Source organism: Lutra lutra, chromosome 5 (genome assembly GCF_902655055.1).
Source record: "Lutra lutra chromosome 5, mLutLut1.2, whole genome shotgun sequence".
In the NCBI taxonomy this organism is placed as follows: Eukaryota; Metazoa; Chordata; class Mammalia; order Carnivora; family Mustelidae; genus Lutra; species Lutra lutra.
Window position 1 is genome coordinate 77,894,616 of NC_062282.1, and position 27,492 is coordinate 77,922,107.

The window sequence follows — 27,492 nt, forward strand, 5'->3', positions numbered from 1 at the left end:
TTGAACATGCTGTGAAGACTGCTGAAATGACAACAAAGGATTTAAAATACTACAGAAACTCAGCTGATAAAGCAGTCAACGGGTTTGAGAGAGCTGACTCCCATTTTAAGAGAAGTTCTACGGTGGGATAATATTATCAAACTGCATCACATGCTACAGAGAAACTGTTCAGGAAATTGTTCGATGTGGCAAAAGTCACTGCTGTCTTATTTTAAGAAATCACCATAGCTACACTAATGTTCAGTGACCACCACCCTCATCAGTCAATGCCATCAGAATTGACACAAGACCCTCCACAAGCAGAAGGATTACAACTCATTTATAAGCTCGAGGTGTTTAGCATTTTTTATCAATAAAGTACTTTTTTAAAATTAACATACAATGTATTATTTGTTTCACGGGTACAGGTCTGTGAATCATCAGTCTTACACAATTCACAGCACTCACCATAGCACATACTCGCTCGCCCCAATGTCCATCACCCAGCCACCCTGTCCCTCCCTATCCACCCCCCAGTAGCCCTCAGTTTGTTTCCTAAGATTAAGAGTCTCTTATGGGGTGTCTCCCTCCCTGGTTCCATCGTTTCATTTTTCCCTCCCTTCTCCCCACAAACCCCCACCCTGACTCTCAAATTCCTTGTATCAGAGAGATCATATGATAATTATCTTTCTCTGACTTAGCAATAAAGTATTTTTTGAATTAGGGCATGCATATTGTTTTTTAGACATAATGCTACTGCACATTTAGTAGACCACAGTACAGAGTCACCATAACTCGTACATGCACTGAAACCAAAAAATTAATCTAACTTGATTTATTGCAGTGGTCTAGAACCAAACCCATACTGTCTTCAAGGCATACCCATACCTTCTAAGATGCCCACAGAAGAGAGCCCTCTGCCCCAAAAACACACTCAAGATTTTCCAAGGTTCACTTATTCTAGTCTGACTTCTAATGTTCAAGAAGAATGGAAAGTCTTCTTGCTGCCATCACTGAGGTCAGGGGAAGTAATGCAAGCTCACCTTCAACCCCTAACCTCAGTTGAAAAGGCTGAGGGCTAAGGTGGAGTAATCGGCACCTTGGTTCTGTATCTTCAACAATCATTTAATATCTTTGCTCCGCCCTGCCCAATCCAGCAACATTTTAGGGAAACCCGGATGTAGGAAACTGCAGGTAAAGAGCTGTCAGAGTGGGAGCAATTTGCTGATGAAAATTAAATCACTCTCATTACTGTCGATCTAACTACAGGTGTACAATTTGTTCAACTGTTTGAAGTGGCTAAATTACTGTATGTACTATACTCAAGTCTCAATTTTCTCTCAATCCTTCCCCACCCCACACACATACAAAAATTTAAAAAATGAAATTATGCTGGAGGTGAATAAAAGACTTTAATTAGATATTTTATACATATGACACTTCCATGTTCTTCCCAATTTTAGAGGACAGTGCTTATAAATAGAGTCCAGAAGATCACAGTGGTTTATGTCTCTATCTTCCCAGAAAAATTAAAAGGCACGAATATTTATAAAAAGTAGAATGATGAGCAGCTGTCAGCTCCAAACTGCTCATCTATTACCTATGGATTTTCTCCCCAGTTACAAGTACTGAAATGAATCAGCCTTTCTTAAAAAAGACCAAGCTCCTAGCAGAGTAATCACATCTATGGGATGTCACATCCTGCTTCTTCAGAATAAAACAACAGTGAAATGCTCCCCCTACATCCAGCTAAAGGACTCTGGATGGCCGCCAAAGGCAGGGCTAAAAGGTCTGGGGAAGTTGAGTCACTGCCTAGCATTGTGGGATGACATAAATTTCAGTTACCACAAATTTCGTTTAACTGTAATTGCATGAAGTACAAACTGTTGCTGGCTCTTCAGTCCACAACTCACTAATGTAACATAAATGCTGATGATGATGAGCAGCTGATCATACCACTTCTTTCTAACTCTGACAGGCCACGCAAATGAGTTCATACACAGAGGTATAGTGTAGTTGTAGTTGTAGGACTTTAGTTGTAGTTGTAGGACTTCCTCATCCTCCAATGACAAAACCACATAACATTTCATAAAAATGGGTATGCAAAAGAAAGAAGTGGCCAGGAAAGAAGAAAGTGCTACAAAGAAACTAACAGTGTTAACTCTGAAAGTGAAACTCATATGGACTGTATATGGAGCTACAGAAGAAGCCACAATTTTTGCTTCAACTATCAGTCTTTTTCTTTTTCATTTTTTAAGATTTTATGTATTTTTTTTGAGAGAGAGAAAGACAGCGACAGAGGGAACACAAGCAAGGGGAGTGGGAGAGGGGGAGAACAGGCTTCCCACGGAGCAGGGAGCCCGATGCAGGGCTCGATTCCAGGACCCTGGGATCATGACCTGAGCCGAAGGCAGACACTTAATGACTACCACCGAGACGCCCCCAAACATTATTTTTCAAACGTAAAAGAATGATAGTCTATCCTTTCCCCTCTTATTTTCATTCATTTTATTGTTCTTTTCTTCTTCCTGATGATTCCAAGTTTTGTTCTACTGTTATTTCATTTTTACTTGGAGAATATTCTTTAGTCTTTCTTCGAGGTACATCGGCTAGTGACAAATATTTTCAGTTTTCTTTTGTGTAAGAATGTCTTGATTTCGGGGTGCCTGGGTGGCTCAGTGGGTTAAGCCTCTGCCTTCGGCTCAGGTCATGATCTCAGGGTCCTGGGATCGAGCCCCACATCGGGCTCTGCTCAGCAGGGAGCCTGCTTCCCCCTCTCTTTCTGCCTGCCTCTCTGCTTACTTGTGATCTGTCAAATAATTAAATAAAATCTTAAGGAAAAAAAAGAATGTCTTGATTTCTCTTTCACCCGTGAAGGATATTTTCATTGGCTATAGAATTCTGATTGAACAGTTTTTTCAGGACTTGAAAATATTGTGCTACATACTCTGGTCTTGGTAGTTTCAAATGAAAAAAATGCACTGTCAATCATTATACTGTAAGCTAGTATTTTTTTTTTCTGACTATCTGTTTTCAACATTTTTTCTGTATTTAATTTTCAGGAGGTTGACTGTGAAGAGTCATGGTGTTGATATCTCTGAGTTTATCCTACTGAAAATTCAGTTTCATCAATCTATTTGTTTATGCTCTTCATCATATTTGGGGATTTTTCCATCCTTATTTCTTAGTTTATTTTTTCATTATTTTTCAGTACTCTCTCTTTTCCTAAGACTCCAATGACAGAAATGTTAGCTCCTTCCTTGTAATCACACAGGTCCCTAAGTCTCTGTTCATTTTTATTTTCCTATTTTTAATCATTTCTGTCTTCAAGTTTATTGGTTCTTCTCTCTCCTATTCTGCTACTGAGCCCTAGTCAGTGATTTTTGAACATTTTCAGTTGTATTTTTTCAGTTCTAAAAACTTCATTTGGTTCTTTTTTCTATCATCTGCTTCTTTCCTATGGTTGTCATTTGTTTCAAGAGTGTTCAGAATCATTTGTTGAGTGATTTTTGTAACTGCTTTAAAATCCTTTTTAGGAAATTCAAACTTCTGTGTCATCCCACTGTTGCCATCTATTAACTGTTTTGCTAGGTCAAGGTTTGATTTTTTATTTTTTTTTTGTATTCTGGACATTTTGGGTATTAGTTTTAAGATTTCTCTAACTCACTGAATCTTCCTTTCAAGCAAGCAGTTAAAATGTTTACATTTGGGGCACCTGGGTGGCTCAGTTGGTTAAGCAGCTGCCTTCAGCTCAGGTCATGATCCCAGAGTCCTGGGATCCAGCCCCGCATTGGGCTCCCTGCTCAGCGGGAAGTCTGCTTCTCCCTCTCCCACTCCCCGTGCTGTGTTCTCTCTCTCAGTGTGTCCCTGTCAAATAAATAAAATCTAAAAAAAAAAAAAATTTTTTTTTAATGTTTACATTTAAAAGCTGGTTCTGTCCTTCTTATATGGCTATGACTCTAAGACAACTTAGTTTATGGACCCTATGCCGTGTTATTTTGGTCTGTTTCCTTTATAACCTGCCAAAAGCACATCTAGAAACCTGAGAGTATTCCACACTGTGTTTCAGTTACCAAATCTTCTGCTCTGTTTATTCTGGTCAGTTTTTCACGTGGGTCACCAGAGAATATGGCCAAGGCTTCATTTATGAAATCCCTTTCTCCAGCTCCCTGTCTCCAAAATCCTACCACCATTCTCTAGTTAGGAGGAAAAACATCACCTGCCACCTCTGGACACTCTACATTGGGACAGAAATCCTTCCTTGGCCTCTTTACCACCCTGCTGGGGAAACTGAAACACTGCTTCACTGATGTTGGTATGAGGGTGGAAGTTCAGGCTCCTCACTTACCCTCACTGACAACGTCCCAAAGTGGGGAGCAAAATAATGCCTCACACTATCTCAGTGCCAAGTAGAAGGTAAGAATATAGATTCTCCATTCACCATAACCCATTTCCCCCACAACTCCCATCAACACACACAATGGCATCACCTCTGCTCCAAGAGAAAAATCACCTTGGTAGTATAAGACAGGGGAAGACATTCAAATATCCTACTTGGCCTCTACCGATACCACCCCAGCAGGTGAAGCAGCCTGCTACCCCCATGTAGAGGGTAGAAAACCAGGCTCTGCACTTGGTGTCTACTGGTACCACACCAGCAGAGGAAACAGAGAGTAGTCTCTTACCATTGGGCAGAGGGTAGAAATTCCAGCTCTCTGTTCAAGGCTCACTGATGCCACCTTGGTTAAGGCAGCAGAATACTGCATCACATCCTATCATTGCCATACATAGCGGGTAGAAGTTCAGCCTACCCACTTGGCTTCTGGTGACACCACTTTGGTGTAGGAATAAGAGTGCAGCCTGCTACCACCAAGTACGAGGTGGAAATCCAAGTTTCCCATTCAACTTCTACTGGTACAAATGTGGGGTGGGAGATTTCCATCATCTCTGGCTAAACTAGGACAGATATTGTCAAAAAGAACATAGCAATGAGTCCCTGATCCACATCTCTAACCATTCATCAGTCAATGGACATTTGGCCTCTTTCCAATAATTTGGCTATTGTTAATAACGCTGCTTAAACATTGGGGGGGCATGTATCCCTTCAAATCAGTATTTTTGTATCCTTTCAGTAATTATCTAGTAGTGCAATAACTGGATCATAAGGTAGTTCTATTTTTAACTTTTTGAGAAACCTCCATACTGTTTTCCAGACTGGCTGCACCAGTTTGAATTTCCATTAACAGTTTAAGAGGGTTCCCCTTTCTCTGCATCCTCACCAGCACTTGTTTCCCAAGTTGTTAATTTTAGCCATTCTGACAGCTGTGAGGTTAAAAAATATTTTCTTAATATTCATACTTTTCTATATGAACTTAACTATGGGAAAGAACACCACTAAAAGAGAACAAAAAGAAGAGATGGGGTAGAGTGGGTCTACCACTCATAGAGAAGACATGAATCAGGGGCTTACTGCTATGTTCCCATCAGGCCCACATGAAGCCCAGAGGGGATGATAAGTGAGAATGAGTCAGTCCAATCCCTGACCATAGGAACATCAATCTCTGTTTTAAGCACCTAGACACACACCTCTCTCTTCTGCTGACCTCTGCTTCACCAGGTAAGAGGATTTGATTTTCCCCACCCTCCTAACCAGTGGTATGATGAAATTTTACCTTTCACCTTCCTAAACCACTGCTGCTACCACTGCCATCCTGCTACTCATCTTCTCATACCATATACACTCTCCATACTGGGAGACATGACTTCACTAAGATGAGGAAAAGACATGTAGGACATGGTCTGCATATTAACACATCCTAATTAGGTCCTCCTCGACACCAAAACCAAAAACCAAAACAACAAAAGGCTCATTTGTCTCAGAAACGCTTAGCTCTAAATGATCTGAGGGACCTAAGGCTCCTTCCACTTAACATACAAGCTGTCAAGAACCTGATGCTGCCCCTCCAAGATACTGCCCGGATTCTGGGGCACCGGTAGAGAGACAAAGCAAAAGAGGACTGTGAGGAGGATAAGAGGGAGAACTTAGAGAGCTCTCTAAAGTAGCCATAAGAGCTGCTTCTTTCAAGGACAGACCTCAAATGCAAGTGTAAAAAAATGATACGGGAACAGAGCTTGAGTTGTTCAGTCAGTTAAGCATCTGCCTTGGGCTCAGGTCATGATCCCAGGGTCCAGGGCTCAAGTCCCACATCAGGCTCCCTGCTCAGCAAAAAGCCTGCTTCTCCCCTTGCTTGTCCTCTCTGCCAAATTAAAAATAATACACACACACACACACACACACATTTATTTTTTTTAATGATGTGGGACATTTCTCTGGCTATCACATGAGTTCATGATCCATCTCAAGTTTAAGATTGGGCAGCATTTCTGCCTTTTTTGTCCTTCTCATTCCCTTAGTTTGTACACAAATTTAGAACTGGAGGAAACCTCAGCCATCTTCTTGTTCCACCCCTGTGCTGTACATTTAGGAACAGGAACCCTGGAACAGGGAATACATTTGCTACATGTTCAAAGGACATGGACAAGGATCAAGGCTTCCTTCCCAGCCTACCTCCTCTGTTCTTTAAGCTTGTGTCTAATCCAAGTGAAAGTAAGGAGATTTGTGTTTTAATCTCTACTTCCCTCACTCTTGTCTGTAAAAATGAAGAGTATGATTGTCTCTGCTTTGTGCCTCAATTTCCCCAAACATATAATGCAAAGTTAGATCCTAAACAATGAAATGCTCCCAGCATTGGTTTATTTTTTTTAACTTGTCTATAAAGGATTACTTATTTGGCATTAACTACCCTTTGAATTATTTTACAGTATTATTATCATAACCCCATGTATATTTTAACAACTTCAGGCAGAAGTGATTCCCTTCAAGGCTGTCCAGTAGGCTTACTAACTCCCTGGAAAGAGTATCACACACCTTGTCTTCCTTTGAACTCTCCACTTCTGCCCCCTCCTTGAATTTTGCCAGAGCACTCTTGAGGTCCTGAGATGTGTAGGTGTTAGTGTTGATGTCCAGCCTGTCCAAAGAGAAAGTGAGAGTCAGGAAGGAGGCACCATCTTTCCCAAGGAAAAAACACCCCACCACCACCACAGGGGCTGGCACTCCAAAACAAGGTAAGCCAGGCCAGCTCTAACTCAGAGTGCACCACTCTAGCTTTGCCTTTGGTCAGCCACAAGCAAACAGGTAGTCTTACCTTGAAGCTAGAGGAGAAAATACACAGTTGAAGATGGGGTCATTTCATGAAAGAGGAGGAAATGCCATGAGGCAGACAGAGGCCTACCATGGAGAGAGAGCTCTCAGCCAGCTACACAGGCAGAAGTATGCCTGGAATGTCAGTGTGATGCTGTTCTGGCAGCATGTGACAGGCAGGACCTCCTGGAGGATAGTGGGCACAAAGGGTATAGCAAGCACCCTATTTATATTCTTCTAGTAAAGGGACCAATGGGGACCGGAGCACCCCCCTATATGGGCCTGGTCTGATTTCACAAGGCAATCTTTCTTCACAAAAAAAGGCTGGATAAAATCACACCTTTAAAACCAACTCCTGGGGGCGCCTGGGTGGTTCAGTGGGTTAAAGCCTCTGCTTTTGGCTCAGGTCATGATCCCAGGGTCCTGGGATCAAGCCCAGCATCAGGCTCTCTGCTCAGCAGGAAGCCTGCTTCCTCCTCTCTCTGCCTGCCTCTGCCTACTTGTGATCTCTGTGTCAAATAAATAAATAAATCTTTAAAAAAATAAAAATTAAAAAAAAAAAAAAGAAACCAACTCCTGGGCACAGAGAAAATGCAGGAGGTACGTGTCAATCTGACCAAGGAATAAGTTTGAGATATTGAGGACTAGACACAAAGCCAACCATCTTCCAAAGTCAGCCTCTGAGGAGAGGAAGGAAAGAAACAAATGTGGATGTCATCTCAAGAACTTGGCAAAAACTCAAGTGGCACCTTCTCAAAGCCCCCTGGAGCTGATCCAAGCTGTGACTCTTCTTCTTGAGAGAAGGCATTCATGGGATGGGGTGGGTTTTGCCACCAATGGTGACTTCTGATCAGTGAACAAAGAGGTAAGACTAAGAGTAACATAGACAAAGGAAGTGTGGAATGTGGTCTGTGCTTGACAAGACTATCCAGCTCTGGGCAGGGGAAGGGTGTGGCGGGGTGGTTTAAGGATAGCCCAGGAGATATATACAGGTGGGGAAGGAAGGGGCTAATGCACTGCTCTGGGCAAGATAAGCATATCAGTCTAAAAGTCAAGATGTCAGCAGGCCTTAGTGCCTATGAGAGGCACATGCTCTTAGGGCTTTGCTCATTTAGTCTTTGATTCATCCTAGAAACCCCTTAAACCCCTGAGAAAAATGCTTGTCTTCTCTAAACCTCAATCTTCATAAACTAATTAATAATAGCTAATCGCTCCCATTTACTGGACACTTAACCATGTGTCAGTCACTGTTTTAATCCTTTAAAAGTATTATTTCGGGGCGCCTGGGTGGCTCAGTGGGTTAAGCCGCTGCCTTCGGCTCAGGTCATGATCTCAGGGTCCTGGGATCGAGCCCCGCATCGGGCTCTCTGCTCAGCGGGGAGCCTGCTTCCTCCTCTCTCTCTGCCTGCTTGTGATCTCTCTCTGTCAAATAAATAAATAAAATCTTAAAAAAAAAATAAAAATAAAAGTATTATTTCATTCATCTGATTACCACAATTCTACGAGGTAGGGAAGATGACCCCTCTTTCAGAAGAGCATCACCCACTGATAGTAGCATGAGGAAGCCACTGCCCTGCCCCTTATCCCTAAGACAGAGGTAAGTATTTGGGGACACAGCCTGAACAGATACCCCCCTCCCTCCTCTAAGACTTGGTCGGAACAAATCCCATCATGCTAATAGCTCTATTCACTGCCTTAAGTGCTGCTCTTCCAGGCCACTTGCCATGATCCATTCTCAGCCCAACCTACACACACATACAAGTGTGCGCATGTGTGACTGCACACACAGACATCAAATCATCTTCAGCTGGTACGCCCACTTTATTCTTCACTCAGAAAAATAGATGCTATCATCAAGAATGCCTTCACATTCCACTCATACCTCTATATACCAACCTGCACCAAATATACACTGTCTGCTTTCCCCTCTACAGCAAAGGGTAACAGTGTCCCTGCTCCTATTAAACTTATGTTCCAGGTTCCACTTCCCTTTTCAAAAGTTTTAACTCCCATAATTATACTGCTCCCTCTTGTCTGCATCTTCATTTTCTCTCTCTGGTTGGATTATTCCTTTGAATATACTAATACTCTTTTGACTCCAGGGTCTCTAATTATCATGCCATTCCCCTTCTCCTCTTCAGAGTAAAACTTTATAACGCATTGTCTTCACTCACTATTCTCATCTTCATGACTTCTACCTACACTGCCATTTGCTCTAATCCGGATTCAGTTCCCATAGCCTATTAAAACTGCTCATCAAAATTACTAAAGTAATTGACCACCAGATCCCATGGACTCTTCACTCATGTTAACCTCCTCAACCACTGTGTGGCATTTACAAAGTTCACCCCCACCTTGTTGAAACACCCTCCTTCCTAGCTTCTTGTTACTACTTTCTACTGCTGCTTCCCCTTCCTTCCTCCTTCTCGGACTCTTTTCTTGGTTCCTCATCTCCTACTGAACCCTATATACTTGATTGCTTCGGAGTTCAATCCTGAACAACCTTCTCTATCTCCACATTCTCCACTAGTTCTTTTTTTTTTTTTTAAGATTTTATTTGTTTATTTGACAGAGAGAGATCACAAGTAGACAGAGAGGCAGGCAGAGAGAGAGTGGGGGAAGCAGGCTCCCCGCTGAGCTGAGAGCCCGATGCGGCACTCGATCCCAGGACCCTGAGATCATGACCTGAGCTGAAGGCAGCGGCTTAACCCACTGAGCCACCCAGGCGCCCCTCCACTAGTTCTTTTAAAATACCTGTCAGGCCGGGCACCTGGGTGGCTCAGTTGGTTAATCATCTGCCTTCAACTCAGGTCATGATCTCAGGGTCCTGAGATCCCTCTTCCTCTGCCCCTCCTCAACCCGCTGCTCATGCTCTCTGTCTCTCAAAAAATAAAATCTTTTTTAAAAAATTAATTAAGATAAAATATCTGTCAGGCAATGATGCCCAAATTTATATCTTTGACCAATCCTCTCCCCTGAGTACCAGCCAGACTGTGGTACAACTACCTGATGTATCATGGATCTCAGATATTCATCAGGCACCTCAAATTTACTACATGTAAAACATAGGTCTTGATGTTTCTCCCCATCAATCTGCTCCTTTCTCAATCTTTTCTATTTCAATAAATGGTACTTCTAAGAACCTACTTGTGTTAAATCCCAAAATGAGGCTTTATCTCAAATACCTCCCCACTACCTTCCTTCAACCCCTAAATTTTTATAAGCAAGTCCCGCTGGCACCACCTCCAAATTAAATCTCCACACCCAACCACTCTCCATCATGACACTCTAGACTAAGCCACCATTATAACTTCCTTGATCTACTGAAATGACACCCTAATTGTTTCTTTGTGCTACTTCTTTCGTCCAACCTCAATCTACTCTCCATACACACAGCAACTAGATTGAATTTGCTAAACTACATCATATTTGACTACTCTCCCACCCCAAATCCTCCACTGGCTTTCCATTACAATTCTACTTAACTGAAGACTGCTCAACATGCACCTCCAAACTTCACATGATCTGGCCCCTCATGAGGCTACTCTCCAAAACCATCTATTATGCTTCTTTCTTCTCCTACTCTCTAGTCACCCTGGTCATTTTCCTATTTCCCAAACTTGATGGAGTCTCTTCCTTGACAAAGCTGGATATTCTTCTTTTTCTCTCTGCCTGAGATGCTCTAACCTTAACTCTGTAAAATTAACTCTTTGCATGACTAAATCCCAGTCATTTTTCAGGTCACATTTTAAATATCACCTTAATGAGGCCTTCCAAAACCATCCTATTTAAAGTAGACTTCCCTAGGGACTGATTACCTTGCTTATTTCTTCCCTACTTTCTACCACTATCTGTAATTATTTCTCTTGCATTTTTATTTTTGTTTTTCTGCCTGCCAGCCCAACACTGGCATCCTGTTTCATTTACTACTATATCTCCAGTACATGGCACATATGCACTCAATAGGTCTTTTGTGAAATTAATGAATGGAGCAAGGAAATGGCTCTGTCTTTGGCCCACTCCCTTAATCACAATGCTGTATTCTACCATGTTAAATGCTCAACTCAAGATGGGAAAACCTGGTTGTACACTGTCCTTCATCACTCTGAACCGAAGACAGTGATTCAAAGAAGATGGTTGTTCCAGGGCAAAAAAGACCGATACAACATTGGGATGTTGACAGGGATATGAACTAAAACCAGTGGAGATGACAATGCCTAAGACAAAAATAGCAAGAGAAAACCCAACTGCTAGGAACCAAATATATACTGAAGGCAGTGCCAGGAGAGGCCTCTGAAACACGTCAGAGTCAGATGCCTTATCCCAGATTTTTTTTTTAATTTTTTTTAAATTTATTTATTTGACAGAGAGAGATCACAAGCAGGCAGAGAGGCAGGTAGAGAGAGAGGAGGAAGCAGGCTCCCTGCCGAGCAGAGAGCCCGATGCGGGGCTCGATCCCAGGACCCTGAGATCATGACCCGAGCCGAAGGCAGCGGCTTAACCCACTGAGCCACCCAGGCGCCCCTTTATCCCAGATTTTAAACCCCAGAGTCATTACAGCTCTAGTTAACAGTGTGGCCAGTCATATATCCAGCAGAACTGGTGGACAGGCTGCCATGATGCTAAATGGACAGGCTGCCATCGCATGCTAAATGGACCGTACCCATCTCTCCTTAGCCAGTGGTTCTAAAATCTGTGATCATCAACCTCTTTGACAATCTGATGGAAAGCTGTGGGCCTTGTCTTCTTGTCCCCTGAACAGAAGGAGCAGATAAGCAAACTACTCTAAAAATTGTGGAAATGAGCCCTGCCCTTTGGCCACCATTCCCATTCTGGTACTGAAGAGCCAGGAAGACAATTTTAAGTAGAATTGGAGGAGCCCAAGATGAGGTCCACAGCAGAAGGAAGAAGTCACCATCAGAGGTGGCCAGAGATTCACGGAGTTTACAGCAGTGAAACCCACACCACTTTGTCCATTGTTTTGGTTGCTGTTTAGACAAGTTTGCCACTACTAATAAATGCGGAGAAGGAAGAGGATATGTCCAATATACCCTGGAGGCTATTCCAGACCAGAACCCTCAGAAACATTCTGAAGGAGAAAAGTAAAGAGGCAGAAATAGAACAGGTGTCTCTCTCTTATGGTGTGCCTATTACAGACCGCACGAATAATTTTGATTTCTAGCCTAAAAAGATAAAAGCAACTGACAAAGCATTTAGCAATCTTACTGAAGATCTATGGTCAGGTACTGGAAAAAGAACTTTCCACAGTACTAAAATCAACAAATTCCAAGTTAATCAAGCTCCTAATTCAATATTCTTAAACCAAGAATAAAATAAGCTTTTTATTTAGAAAATAGGACTTGGCACAGAGGTGATAAAAGACCTCCTGACGTACTCTGAGACACTGATCTATGTGTGCATATATGTGTGTGCTAGGGATCAGGGAGCTTGGCAGGGGTTACAACAATGAAATTTTATTCTTTCTTTGATGGCTGTGAGAAATTAATCATCATATGGCCTCCAGGTATAAACCTGTCAAGAGAGATGGGGGAAGATAAAGACCCACCCCAGTTGGGAGTGACTGTGTGGAGGACAAATATCTCCTTATCACAATATATAATCAATTTTCTAACAGTAAAAAACACCCACATCTGAGTAGGCTGCTCTGTGGGGTTGTGGGTGCCATAGGACTGAAGGTACATAAGGACAGGCTGAATAACCTTTTGTTGAGTACATCAAAGAAATGATCCAGGTAAGAATTGGGTCTCTCCTTTAACTTCTGGCTCTTATCTAACTGCAGAATATGGTTGAATAACGAAAATTTGAGGACTGAGTAACACTAACCCAGCTCAATCCATTACTGACTGTCAATACCTGCATGCACTTAGAACAGGGGCATCAACTCTTTGTTATGACCACATAATATTTTAGGTTTTATGGGCCTTATGGTAATCATCCCAACTAACTCAACTCTGCCAGCTAATAGGAAAGTGGACACAAACCATACGTAAATGAATGAGCATAACTGTGTTCCAATAAAACTTTATTTATGGACATTGAAATCTCTAAGAGCTATGAAATATCATTCTTTTGCTATTTTCCAACCATTAAAAAATGTTAAAAACAACTTAGCTGTGGGCTGCACAAAAACAAGCAGCAGTCCCAGTATGGCCCACAGCTCATAATTTGCTGGTCCCTGTGTTAGAAACCTCATGATTGGTATTTACGACCTTTAAAATTACCCAAATCTAGCAGCCCCTGCAAACCCCATGCCTATTCCTCCCTCACATAAAAAAGAACTTGCAAGTAATACTTACTAATTCAAGGCAAAGAATAGAAAAATAGACAAATTGCCCAAAATCAAATACTCTAAACTGGTTATTAAAAAATAAAGCAATCTCTTACCATTGGAGAACTTTTATCCTGCAAGAAAGCCTGTTTAATACGGACTAACAAGAGGAAAAGTTAGTCTGAATTAAAGACTTTAAAATGCAATTTTATTTTTCACCAAGGAAGTATTACTGCAAAGCAGAAGGCCTAACAGGCCTGTTTTAATGAATAGATGACTCATCTGTAATCAGCACATTAATTGTTGGGATTCAAATGGGTGCTCTTAAAGTACTGGGAAAAATAGCTTCATTTTTAAAGCAGGTTAAGCATTCCCCCTACAGCCCTTTCTAAAGTATCAATTTGCTTTGCAAACCAATTCTTTCCGTAGATTCTACAAGTAAACTTCCACAAAACCTTGACAGATTTATCACAAATTCTAGACTACTAAACTTCTAATTTTTGAAAAAGCCACAGGAATTTGGGTAAGAAACATTATATTGTCATTACTTTCAGTATTACAAAATCAATGTTGTCAACCTCCCAGTCCCTAGGGTCATCACTGTACCTTCTGCCTTTTTTCAACCCTTTCAAATTACTTCGGAACTTGTCCTCTTCTTGAAGTTTCACTTCTCTTGCCCCAGTCTGGAGATTCAGCCGCACATGAGATCCTGCAGGGACAGCCTGCCCTAAAAGCCAAGAAGAAAGAGGGCTCATGAGGCAGACAGTCCTCAAAGGGACACTGCAATGAAATGTTTGGCTAACAAGCCAACAGAATTTATTAATTCGTGAAGACCAGATTTTGCTGTGTTCCACTGCCTGACTCCATCCATCTCTCTAACACACACACATACCTCACACATATTTTCTCCTTTTGCTAATACATATCAAATTAAGGGAATGAGGCAGATGGGCAAGGGGATCGGCACTTCAATCAAGAGACCAATAACTCCAGTTAGAACCTGCATCTTTAAGCTATTCTGTTTTCTTTAAACTGAGCTGTAATAAGCCTTTCTGTTAATGTGCAGATGAATAGTAAATATCTACTCACCCTTAAGGACGTGGCTACATCACTGCATCCTTCATGACATGCTTCCTGCCCCTCCCCAACAGTCCCAGACAACCCCAGCGAGCCTGCCATTCCACCAAGCTTAGACCTCACCACCTTCTTCTATTCATCATCAGGCTCCTTCTGTGAGGCTCTCTCCCTGATGAGCACAGGGACTATATCTCTTCCTATTTTATTTCTCAAGCCCCCAGACCAGGGTGTGATTGGAAGGTAAGAGGACAGAGCAAGCCAAGGAGGCAGGGAATGGAATCAACAGAAACTAGAAACTAAAAATCTATGCCCAACCATCTCAGAAGAGACAATCCACTAACTGAAAAAACAAGTAATGTGAATGGACGGACTATTTGTACACAGTGTACAAAATTACTCAAAGACAGCTGAAAAGCAGGTAAAGACATTACAAAAAAAGAACTACAGGCCGGTATCTCTGATGAACTCAGATGCAAAGATTCTCCACAAAATATTAGTAAACTAAATCCAACAATACATTAAGAAAGTCATTTACCATGATCCAGTGAGATTTACTCCTTGGGTGCACAGGTGGTTCAATATTTGCATATCAATGAATGTGACAGGTCACATGGACAAGAGAAAGCATAAAAACTCATTTCAAGAGATGCAGAAAAAGTATATGACAAAATACAATATCCATTCACGATAAAAACCCTCAACAAATCAGATCTAGAGGAAACATACCTTAATATAATAAAGCCCATCTATGAAAAACCCAGAGGTAATGTCATCTTCAATGCAAAAAAACTGAGAGCTTGCCCCCTAAGATCAGAAACAAGACAAGAACATCCACTGTTGCCACTTTTATTCAACAGAGTACTGGAAGTCCTAGCCACAGCAATCAGACAAGAAGAAGAAATAAAAGGCATCCAAATCCGTAAAGAAGAAGTAAAACTTCCAAAATTTGGAGATGACATGATACTATATGTAGAAAATCTTAAGACCACACTAAAATATTACTAGACCTGATAAAGTAGTTTAGTCAAGTCACAGGATACAAAATCAATATACAGAAATCTGATGCATTTCTATACACTAATAATGAAGTTCAGAAAGAGAAATTAAGAAAACAATCTCACTTATGATTGTACCAAAAATAATAAGATACTTAAGAATATAACTAAACAAACAGATGAAAGACTCATGCTCTGAAAACTGTAATACTGATGAAAGATGTCAAAGAAGGGACCCTTGGGTGGTTCAGTCAGTTAAGCATCTGCTTTTGACTCAGGTCATGATCCCAGGGTCCTGGGATCAAGTCCCACAACAGATTCTGCTTTGCAGGGAGCCAGCTTCTCCCTCTGCCTGCTGCTCCCCCTGTTTGTGCACTCTCTCTTTCTCTCTCTCTCTGACAGACAGATGGATAGATAGATAAGACATAAACAAGTGGAAAGATATTCATTCCATGCTCATGGATTGGAAGAACAAATACTGTTACAATGTCCATACTACTCAAAGAAATCTACATATTTAATGTAATCCCTAACAAAACACCAAAAGCATTTTTCATAGAGCTGGAGCAAATAATCCTAATATTTGTGTGGCAACACAAAGACCCTGAATACCCAAAGCAATTTTGAAAAAGAAGTATAAAATCTTTTTTTTTTTTTTAAGATTTTATTTATTTATTTGTTAGAGACAGAGAGAGCATGAGCACAGGCAGACAGAGTGGTAGGCAGAGGCAGAGGGAGAAGCAGGCTCCCCGCTGAGCAAAGAGCCCGATGTGGGACTCGATCCCAGGACACTGGGATCATGACCTGAGCCGAAGGCAGCTGCTTAACCAACTGAGCCACCCAGGCGTCCCGATTTTGAAAAAGAAGTAAACTGGAAATATAACAATACCAGATTTGAAGATATACTACAAAGCTGCAGTAATTAAAACAGTATGGTACTGGCACAAAAATGGACATAGAGATTAATAGAATAGTGTCCAGATAAACCCACAATTATACGGTCAAGTAATGTATGACAAAGGAGGCAAAAATATATAGTGGCAAAAAGACAGTCTCTTCAACAAATGGCATTGGGAAAACTGGACCACCTTCTTACGCTATGCACAAAAATAAACATAAAATAAATTAAGAACCTAAATGTGAGAACTGAAACCATAAAAATCCTAGAGTAGAGCACAGGCAGTGATTTCTTTGACACTGGCTGTAAGAACATTTTTCCAGATATGTCTCCTAAGCCAAGGGAAACAAAAACAAAAGTAAACTACAGGGATTAGATCAAAATAAAATGCTTCTTCATAGCAAAAAAAGCAACAAAACAAGATGACAACTTACTGAACAGAAGTGATATACCCGCTAAGAGGTTAGTATCCAAAATACATATGAAGAACTTACACAACTCAACACCAAAAGAAAACAAATAATCCATTTGAAAAATGGGCAGAAAACTCTGCACTAGTGGTGGGAATGCAAACTGCTGCAGCCACAGCGCCATTAGGAAACAGTACAGAGGTTCCTCAAAAATTAAAAATAGAATTACCATGTAATCCAGTAATTCCACTATTGAGTATTTACACATAGAATACAAAAACACTAATTTGAAAAGATATATGCACCCTTATGTTTACCACAGCATTATTTACAATGGCCAAAATATGGACATAACCGAAGAGTCCATCAACAGATAAATGGATAAGAAAGATGTGATATATGTATATACAATGGCATGTTACTCAAATATAGAGAAGAATGAAATCTTGCCATTTACAACAACATGAATCTAGAGGACATAATGCTAAGTGAAATAAGTCAATCGGAGAAAGACAAATACCATATGATTTCAACTCATATGTGGTATTTAACAAACAAAACAAACAAGAGACAAAAAACTAGATTCTTAAATATAGACAACACACTCACAGTTACTAGAGGGGAAGTGGGTGAGGATGTAGGCAAAACAGGTAAAGGGGATGAAGAGTATACCTATCATGATGAGCACTGACTAATATAGAGACATCACTATATTGTACACCAAAAACTAATATAATACCGTATGTTAACTATACTGGAAATACACAAGAATTTTTTAAAAACATTGTTTAAAAAGCAAGTGTGCAAGATCACATACTATAAACAGATTGTTACCCAGCAACTACTATATACCAGCTACTGTGGCAGGTTCTAAGAATACAAAGAGGAATGTTAATGGCCACAGAGATAGAAAATTTTAGGGAAAGGGTTCAAGATATTAGAAATCTAGAAGAAATCCTGCTCTGTGCTTTCTCCTGCCAGAGGATGGCATGGCCTTGCTGATGCTGAATTTGATTCAAGGATCAAAAAAGGATGACAATATTTTAAAAATTCCTTTAAGGGAAGCATATAGCACGAGTTCTCTCAGAACTCAGATCAGGTGAACCTTAAGTATAAAAAGGTAATGAGGTAGCAAGATTTCAAGTTTTCTCAATTCTGGCAGAACCACAGTGAACTCCAAGTTCTACTGACCACTGTGTCTCCACCAGAGAACTAAAGAGCCGGGGAAACACCATGCCAAGACAAGCTGTTTGGTTCCTGTTGCCCCCACTTCAGTAGGGAGTTTCTGTATCTTTGGCTAAAAAAATTAATGGGAACTTAAGTACATGAGTATATGTACATAACCATCTTCTTCTAACCTCAAAAGCAACCAAAATGCTTCAAGGTTAAAAAAAAAATGCCCAAAGTAGAGTGGGGAAAACTTCCTCTGGGGAGGCTTCCTGAATAAGGTTAAACTAGCGGTTGAACGAGGCAAAAAGGCTGGGAAAATAGGGAATCCAAAATAGAGCTGTGTGTGCAAAGACTCAGACACACAAACTGACAGGCTACCTTCAGGCAGCCAGGAGCAAACGAATCAGGGAGAACTGGAAAGACTGTGGAGGCAGCTGAGGACAAGATGAGGCCAACTGGTGGCAAGAACAAGGAACTGGCAACTTCTATGCTTTTCCCAGGATCATGGGGCAAGAGGTATCTTCTTCAGCATTAATCTCTCCATGTGTGAAGGCAAGAGGTTGTCTCACCTGGAGAGATCCCAAACTGACAAAACAACAGAGTATCTTCCTGGCCTAAAGGCTAATAAGCAGGCCATCCTTGATATTTCCTTTACCTCACCATCCCCCATACCCAATGCATCTCTAAAACCTAGTGATTTTTCCTGTTACAACGTCTCTTGAATTCATTCTATCCTCTTCACCACTGCTCTTGTCCAAACCATCACCATGTCTCTTCTGGACAGTGCCACAGCCTTCGAGTGGACTCCCTAATCCATTCTTAGCTCCTGGTCCAACTGTTCTTTACAAAAAACAGTTTGAGGGTTTTTTGTTGTTGTTGTTGTTGTTTTGTTTTGTTTTTTTTTAAAGATTTTATTTATTTGACAGAGAGAGATCACAAGTGGGCAGAGAGGCAAGCAGAGAGAGAGAGAGAGAGAGAGGAGGAAGCAGGCTCCCCACAGAGCAGAGAGCCCGATGTGGGACTCAATCCCAGGACCCTGAGATCATGACCTGAGCTGAAGGCAGAGGCTTAACTGCTGAGCCACCCAGGTGCCCCGTTTTGTTTTGTTTTTAAATACAAATCTGACTATGTCATTACCTTGTTTCGAACCTTTTAAGGGCTTCTGACTTCTCTCAAAATAAAGTTGAAAGTCCTCATGGTGGTCAATGAGGCCCATTAGTATCTAGCCCCTGCCTGTCTTTTCAGCCTTGTCCACTCCCCATTCTCCTTTTTCCATTCCATGAAAGAAGCTTGTTTATTCCTACCATGGGGCCATTCCACTTGCTATTCACTTTGCCCAGAAGGCTCTTTCCAACCCCAGCCTCCCTATCTCCTCAACTTCCCAATCCCAGCTAACAGTTACTTCCTCTGAGTGGTATCCTCTATTTTCCCAGACCAGACCCGGCTGATCCCGCTCCCTACATTCTTTCGCAGCACCATGGACCTTTTCTTTACAGCAGTTACCGCAATCAGTGGTTACAGTTTAGCTTTTTTATTCATCTGATAAAAAGAAATGGTCACCATTTTATCCCCAGGGCCTATCCTATGGTCTAGTACACAGTAAATCCTCAATAATTATTTGCTGAGTAAAGATTAAAAATGAAAAAGAGGAAATCCTAGCTCATCTAGAGGTGTGTGGAAAGGCCAAAAAGGATTTTTACTAGCTCAAGAGGATTCAAAATAATTACTCTTGTTAATAGTTTCTTTTGTAGTAATACTACTAGTAGTAATACAAGAGTAGCACTTTGAAATTTCAGACTTTTGATCAAAATTAGAAATGGACAAGGTGAAAAAAAGTCCGTGACTAATAGTTTCAAAACATAACAGGTTATATAATATGCCAAAGTGGGCAAGGAATAGACTAGAATCTTATGTGAATCCACTTATTTTATTTGGGGAAAATTCCAAAATTACTCCCTTCACATAAGCCACCACAGGGGGCAAGAGCAACCACAATAGCATTAACTTAAAATACAGGTTACGCTCATTTAAGATACACAAAACCAGCAATGGCAGCGGCAGAGGCAGCAGAAAACAGAATATTTTAAATGTTTCCACCCCACTGGGAAGAAGGCCAATTTAGCGTGCAACTTGACCTGCATCCTTCTAGGGCTTCTATGAAGGGACCGGGACACTCAAAGAGCAGAGTGGATGCAAAAAGTCACAAGGTACATCCAGGTCAAGAGTCAGCAATTGAAAGGTGGAAGGCAAGGGGGAAGGCAGAAAATATGACAGGGATCCAGAAAGGCCCCTCAAACAGGCCTGCAAAGCCTACTGTGTCAATGTCCCTACCACTGGCCCTCTGGGGACAAACCATGGCCTGAATAAACAGTCTCTGACAAAAGGAAACACTGTCCAAATTAAGTAAGGCCACATCATACTTGAATTTTGATGCCCACTGAGAGTCTGTCACTGACCTCAATCATAGTCCAAGACCCAGGTAATAACTCTTGCTTTTCCATGGAGGAAAATCTGTGGTGGACTGCATTATTGTCACCAACTGTCCCCCCCTTTGCCTGTATCCACACCCTTTGTCAGGTGACCTTGCAGCACCTCCTACCATGGTGGAGTACTTTCCTACCCCTTGACTCTGGACTTTGTTTATGATGTGCTTCAGCCACTGGGATGTCAGCAAACATGCCACAGTGATTTGAAATGTGCTTGTATGTTTTGCTAGTCTTTTGGAATTCTATCACCACCATGAGAAATGTTCGCCAGCATTCTGGTCTGAGAAGGATAAGACCCATGGAGCAAATGTGGACCCCAACTGCAGAACGGACCTAAGCCCAGCTGAGCCTAGCCATGGTAAACCAGGTCTAGCTGATCTACAGACACATGAGCAAGAATAAACGACTGGATTTCTTTTATAACTTATTACTCTGAACTACCTTTAAACTTACACAAAAACTGCAAAAATAATACAATTTCCATATATTATTGCTCACACAGCCTTTCCCAATGTTAATAGCATTAATTTAACATAGTAACATAGTCATAGATAACTATCCCAACTGGGAAATTAACAATAACGCTAACCAAACTATAAAGATCCTTTTTCAAGCCTTACCAGTTTTTCCACCATGCCCTTTTTTGTTCCAGGATTCCATATGGCCTTTGGTTGTTATTTCTCCCCCGTTTCCTGTAGTATGCAAGAATCCCTCAGCCTTCCCTTGTCTTTTATAATCCTGACATCATCAAGGAATACTGATCAGTTTTTCAGGATTGTTTGGGTCTTCTCATGATTAAACTGAGGTCATGCATCCTTGACAGAATCACCAAGTACAGGACACAGATTCTTGGTGCATTACATTGCAAAGTATGTGGTGTTAATAATCTTATGACTGGTGATATCAGACTTGATCAACTAATAAAAAGTAGTACCTACTGAGCTTTTTATACTGTAGTAAACAAAAATCAGAGCAGACTACCAAACTGAAAAGAATAGCTTAGCCACTTCTCAACAACTTAAAAGTTACCATATGAAGCCAGCAACTCCACACCTAGGTGTATACCCAAAAAAATTTTAAAAAATGTGTTCACCAAAAACGTGTACATGACTGCTCACTGTAGCATCATTTATAACAGCTAAAATGCAGAAACTACCCTAATGTCCATCAACCAATAAATGAAGAAAAAGTGGTATATACATATGGTAGAATACTATTCAACCATTAAAAGAAATGAAATACTGACAAATACAATGTGGATGAACCTTGGATACATTATGTTCAGTGAAAGAATACAGATAAGAAAAGTCACATATCAGACAGTTCCTTTTAAATGAAATTCCAAAAGAGGCAAATCAAACAACAGTACATGGGTAGTTGTCAGGAGCTAGGGGGAGGAAGGAATGGGATGTGCCTGCTAATTGGGATGGAGTTTCTTTTGGGGCTGATGAAAATGTTCTGGAATTAGACTGTGCTAATTGTTGTACAGTACTGTGCATATACCAAAAGCCACGGAATTGTTAAAAAAATTACAAGGGAAATTCTTTGAGATTATAGAAATCCCTTTTCTTCTCAAACCATACTATTAGAGGAATCCTTCTGCAACAACTACCACCGTGTTGATGGTCTAATGGCGATTTTCTACTTCCTTCCTTTCTAATATATTAATTGAAATTTCAAGGACAGGAAGAAGCAGGGCACAATGAATACAGACACCTATATCACGTAACTGTTGCTTTTTTTGTCACAATTGCTTAACAGAAGCAATGTTACAAACAGAAACATAATACACAAAATGTTACAAACAGAAACATAATATGTCAGTTCTAAGTATTTCCATATGCACCTCTCAAAAAATATAAAGAAAATTTGCTACAAAAAAGAGGCAATACAATGGCACTAAATTCATATCTCTCAATAGTTACCCTGAATGTAAATGGGCTAAATGCCCCAATCAAAAAACACAGCATATCAGAATGGATAAAAAAACAAAACCCATCAATATGCTGTCTACAAGAAACTTATTTTAGACACAAAGACACCTCCAGATTTAAAGTGAGGGGGTGAAAAACAATTTACCATGCTAATGGACATCAAAAGAAAGCTGGGGTGGCAATCTTTTTATCAGATAAATTAGATTTTAAGCCAAAGACTGTAATAAGATGTGAGGAAGGGCACTATATTATACTCAAAGTATCTGTCCAACAAGAAGATCTAACAATTTTAAATATCTATGCCTCTAACATGGGAGCAGCCAACTACATAAACCAATTAATAACAAAATCAAAGAAACACATCAACAATAATATAATAATAGTAGGGAACTTTAACAGCCCCCTCACTGAAATGGACAGATCATCCAAACAAAAGATCAACAAGGAAATAAAGGCCTTAAATGACACACTGTACCAGATGGACATCACAGATACATTCAGAACATTCCATTCCAAAGCAACAGAATACACATTATTCTCTACTGCACATGGATCATTCTCCAGAATAGATCACATCCTGAGTCACAAATCAGGTCTCAACCAGCACCAAAAGATTGGGATCATTCCCTGCATATTTTCAGACCTCAATCACAAGAGGAAATCTGGAAAGAACCCAAATACATAGAAACTAAAGAGCATCCTACCAAAGAATGAATGGGTCAACCAGGAAATTAAAGAAGAAATGAAAAAATTCATGGAAATAAATGAAAATGAAAACACAACTGTTCAAAATCTGTGGGACACAGCAAAGGCAGTCCTGAGAAGGGAAATATATAGCAATACAAGCCTTTCTCAAGAAACAAGAAAGGTCTCAAATACACAACCTAACCCTACACGTAAAGGAGCTGGAGAAAGAACAAGAAAGAAACCCTAAACCCAGCAGGAGAAGAGAAATCATAAAGATCAGAGCAGAAATCAATGAAATAGAAACCAAAAAAACAATAGAACAAATCAATGAAACTAGGAGCTGGTTCTCTGAAAGAATTAATAAGATCGATAAACCCTTGGCCAGACTTATCAAAAAGAAAAAAGAAAGGACCCAAAAAAACAAAATCATGAATGAAAGAGGAGATCACAACCAAACCAAAGAAATACAAACAATTATAAGAACATATTATGAGCTGGGGCGCCTGGGTGGCTCAGTGGGTTAAGCCGCTGCCTTCGGCTCAGGTCATGATCTCAGGGTCCTGGGATCGAACCCCGCATCGGGCTCTCTGCTCCGCAGGGAGCCTGCTTCCTCCTCTCTCTCTCTGCCTGCCTCTCTGCCTGCTTGTGGTCTCTCTCTGTCAAATAAATGAATAAAAAAATCTTTTAAAAAAAAAAAAAAAAAAAAAGAACATATTATGAGCAACTATATGCCAGCAAATTTGACAATCTGGAAGAAATGGATGCATTCCTAGAGAGGTATAAACTACCAAAACTGAACCAGGAAGAAATAGAAAACCTGAACAGACCCATAACCAGTAAGGAAATTGAAGCAGTCACCAAAAATCTCCAAACAAACAAGAGCCCAGGGCCAGATGGTTCCCTAGGGGAATTCTACCAAGCATTTAAAGAAGAATTAATTCCTATTCTCCAGAAACGGTTCCAAAAAATAGAAATGGAAGGAAAACTTCCAAACTCATTTCATGAGGCCAGAATTCTTTCAAAAAAGAAAATTACAGATGAATATCCTTGATGAACACAGATGAGAAAATTCTCACCAAAATACTAGCCAATAGGATTCAACAGTACATTAAAAGGATTATTCACCATGACCAAGTGGGATTGATTCTAGGGCTGCAAGATTGGTTCAACATCTGCAAATTAATAAATGTGATACAATACATTAATAAAAGAAAGAACAAGAACCATATGATACTCTCAATAGATGCTAAAAAAGCATTTGACAAAGTGCAGCATCCTTTCTTGATCAGAACTCTTCAAAGTATAGGGATAGAGACTACATATGTCAATATCATGAAAGCCATCTATGAAAAACACACAGCAAATATCATTCTCAATGGAGAAAAACTGAGTTTTTCCGCTAAGGTCAGGAACACGGCAGGGATGTCCATTATCATCACTGCTATTCAACAGAGTACTAGAAGTCCTAGCCTCAGCAATCAGACAACAAAAAGAAATTAAAGGCATCCAATTGGCAAAGAAGTCAAACTATCACTCTGCAGATGATAAGATACTTTATGTGGAAAACCCAAAAGACTCCGCTCCAAATCTGCTAGAACTTGTACAGGAATTCAGTAAAGTGTCAGGAAATAAAATCAATGCACAGAAATCAATTGCATTTCTATACACCAACAACAAGACAGAAGAAAGAGAAATTAAGGAGTCAAACCCATTTACAATGGCACCCCAAACCTTAAGGTACCTAGGAATAAACCTAACCAAAGAGGCAAAGAATCTGAACTCAGAAAACTATAAAGTACTCACGAAAGAAATTGAGGAAGACACAAAGAAATGGAAAAATGTTCCATGCTCATGGGTTGGAAGAACAAATATTGTGAAAATGTCTATGCTACCTAAAGCAATCTACATGTTTAATGCAATCCCTATCAAAATACCATCCATTTTTTTCCAAAGAAATGGAACAAATAATCCTAAAATTTATATGGAACCAGAAAAGACCTCGAATGGCCAGAGGAATGTTGAAAAAGAAAGCCAAAGTTGGTGGCATCACAATTCCAGACTTCAAGCTCTATTACAAAGCTGTCATCATCAAGATAGTATGGTACTGGCACAAAAACAGACACATAGATCAATGGAACAGAATAGAGAGCCCAGAAATAGACCCTCAACTCTATGGTCAACTAATCTTTGACAAAGCAGGAAAGAATGTCCAATGGAATAAAGACAGTCTCTTCAACAAATGGTGTTGGGAAAATTGGACAGCCACATGCAGAAAAACAAAATGGACCATTTCCTTACACCACACACAAAAATAGACTCCAAATGGATGAAGGACCTCAATGTGAGAAAGAAATCCATCAAAATCCTTGAGGAGAACACACGCAGCAACCTCTTCAGCCTCAGCCACAGCAACTTCTTCCTAGAAACATCACCAAAGGCAATGGAAGCAAGGGCAAAAATCAACTATTGGGACTTCATCAAGATCAAAAGCTTTTGCACAACAAAGGAAACGGTCAATAAAACCAAAAGACAACTGACAGAATGGGAGAAGATATTTGCAAATGACATATCAGATAAGGGCTAGTATCCAAAATCTATAAACTTAACAAACTCAAGACCCAAAGAACAAATAATCCAATCAAGAAATGGGCAGAGGACATGAACAGACATTTATGCAAAGAAGACATCCAGATGGCCAACAGACACATGAAAAAGTGCTCCACATCACTCAGCATCAGGGAAATACAAATCAAAACCACCATGAGATATCACCTCACACCAGCCAGAATGGCTAAAATTAACAAGTCAGGAAACGGATGCTGGCGAGGCCGTGGAGAAAGGGGAACCCTCCTATACTGTTGGTGGGAATGCAAGCTGGTGCAGCCACTCTGGAAAACAGCATGGAGGTTCCTCACAAAGTTGAAAATAGAGCTACCCTACTACCCAGCAATAGCACTACTGGGTATTTACACTAAAGATACAAATGTAGTGATCCAAAGGGGCATGTGCACCCAAATGTTTCTAGCAGCAATGTCCACAATAGCCAAACTATGGAAAGAACCTAGATGTCCATCAATGGATGAATGGATAAAGAAGATGTGGTATATATATACAATGGAATATCATGCAGCCTTCAAATGAAATGAAATCTTGCCATTTGCGATGACATGGATGGAACTAGAGGGTATTATACTGAGCGACATAAGTCAGAGAAAGACAATTATCATATGATCTCCCTGATATGAGGAATTTGAGAGGCAGTGTGGGGTGCTATGGGGAGTAGGGAAGGAAAAAATGAAACAAGATGGGATCGGGAGGGAGACAAACCATAAAAGACTCTCAATCTCACAAAACAAACTGAAGGTTGCTGTGGAAAGGGGGTAGGGAGAGCGTGGTTGGGTTATGGACATTGGGGAGGGTATGTGCTACGGTGAGTACTGTGAAGTGTGTAAACCTGACAATTCACAGACCTGTACCCATGGGGCTAATAATGCATTATATGTTAATAAAAAATAAGAAATTAGGGAAAAAAAAGAAACCAAGATCTGCGTGCTAGGTATGCTTATTACTGCTAGAGTACCATGGCTCTTAGCCCCTGTCAGACAGAGCTAAGAAATTTATGTACATGTATAAATTTTTATATATGCTCATATATGCATCTCTATTTTGTTATCTATTTTTATATTTATTAAAAACTACAGGTTTATACTTGTAAAACTACAACTTTATATCAGATTTCAATCTAACACCACAGAGTTCATTTGTCTTTCCCTTTCCCTTACTTAAAACTTTTTTCTCCAGCAGAGAGAGACTTGGCTCTTATTTTCTGCAATGTACTTTTTTATTGTTCAATTCTAGCATGAATATATTTTCAAAATTGGTAACCCATACCCCTATGAGAAATGCTACCAAACTAGATTGCAGCATTTACGTGCAATTCTTTTGTCTCTGACTTCACATATCTTATCAGGATTATCTTTCCACAAAGTCACTTAGGTTAGCTCTTTTCTTCCTTACCCCCCATGTCGTAAGATTATGTTGTTAATGTGTAATGCTTAGTTCATTTGTTAGTGTCTGTATTCCATTTTGTGGTTCCCGCTCCTCCACATACTGGCTGTTTAACTGTTTGTTTGGGGGAACATCTCAAGGGTATGTGAACTATTTCTGGAGTTCTAAGACAGAATTACACAAAAAGAAATTACTGTGGTTTTTAAGTTTGGAGGTGGTGTGTTTATTGTGGTAATTCATTCCAATGGTCCTAAAACAAGGAATTTAAAAGTGTCCAATATAAAGAACAGTTCTTTTTTCTGAAATTACGTAGTTCTTATCTTTTTAGTGTTAAAATGTCCCTTTATGAAATGAGCAA

At 40.3% G+C, this 27,492-nt stretch overlaps 1 protein-coding gene across 11 annotated transcripts in view; it reads right to left on the reverse strand.

Moving 5' to 3' along the window:
• SIL1 (SIL1 nucleotide exchange factor) overlaps window positions 1–27,492 on the reverse strand; it is a 262,858-nt gene that overhangs the window by 75,059 nt on the left and 160,307 nt on the right. For all 11 annotated transcript variants that reach the window (XM_047729781.1, XM_047729779.1, XM_047729783.1 and 8 more), the window contains 2 exons: window positions 14,076–14,196; window positions 6,908–7,007 (listed from right to left, as the gene is read on the reverse strand). In XM_047729781.1, the coding sequence (XP_047585737.1) occupies window positions 6,908–7,007; window positions 14,076–14,196 (221 nt within the window). The remainder of the gene's footprint in view (window positions 1–6,907; window positions 7,008–14,075; window positions 14,197–27,492) is intronic.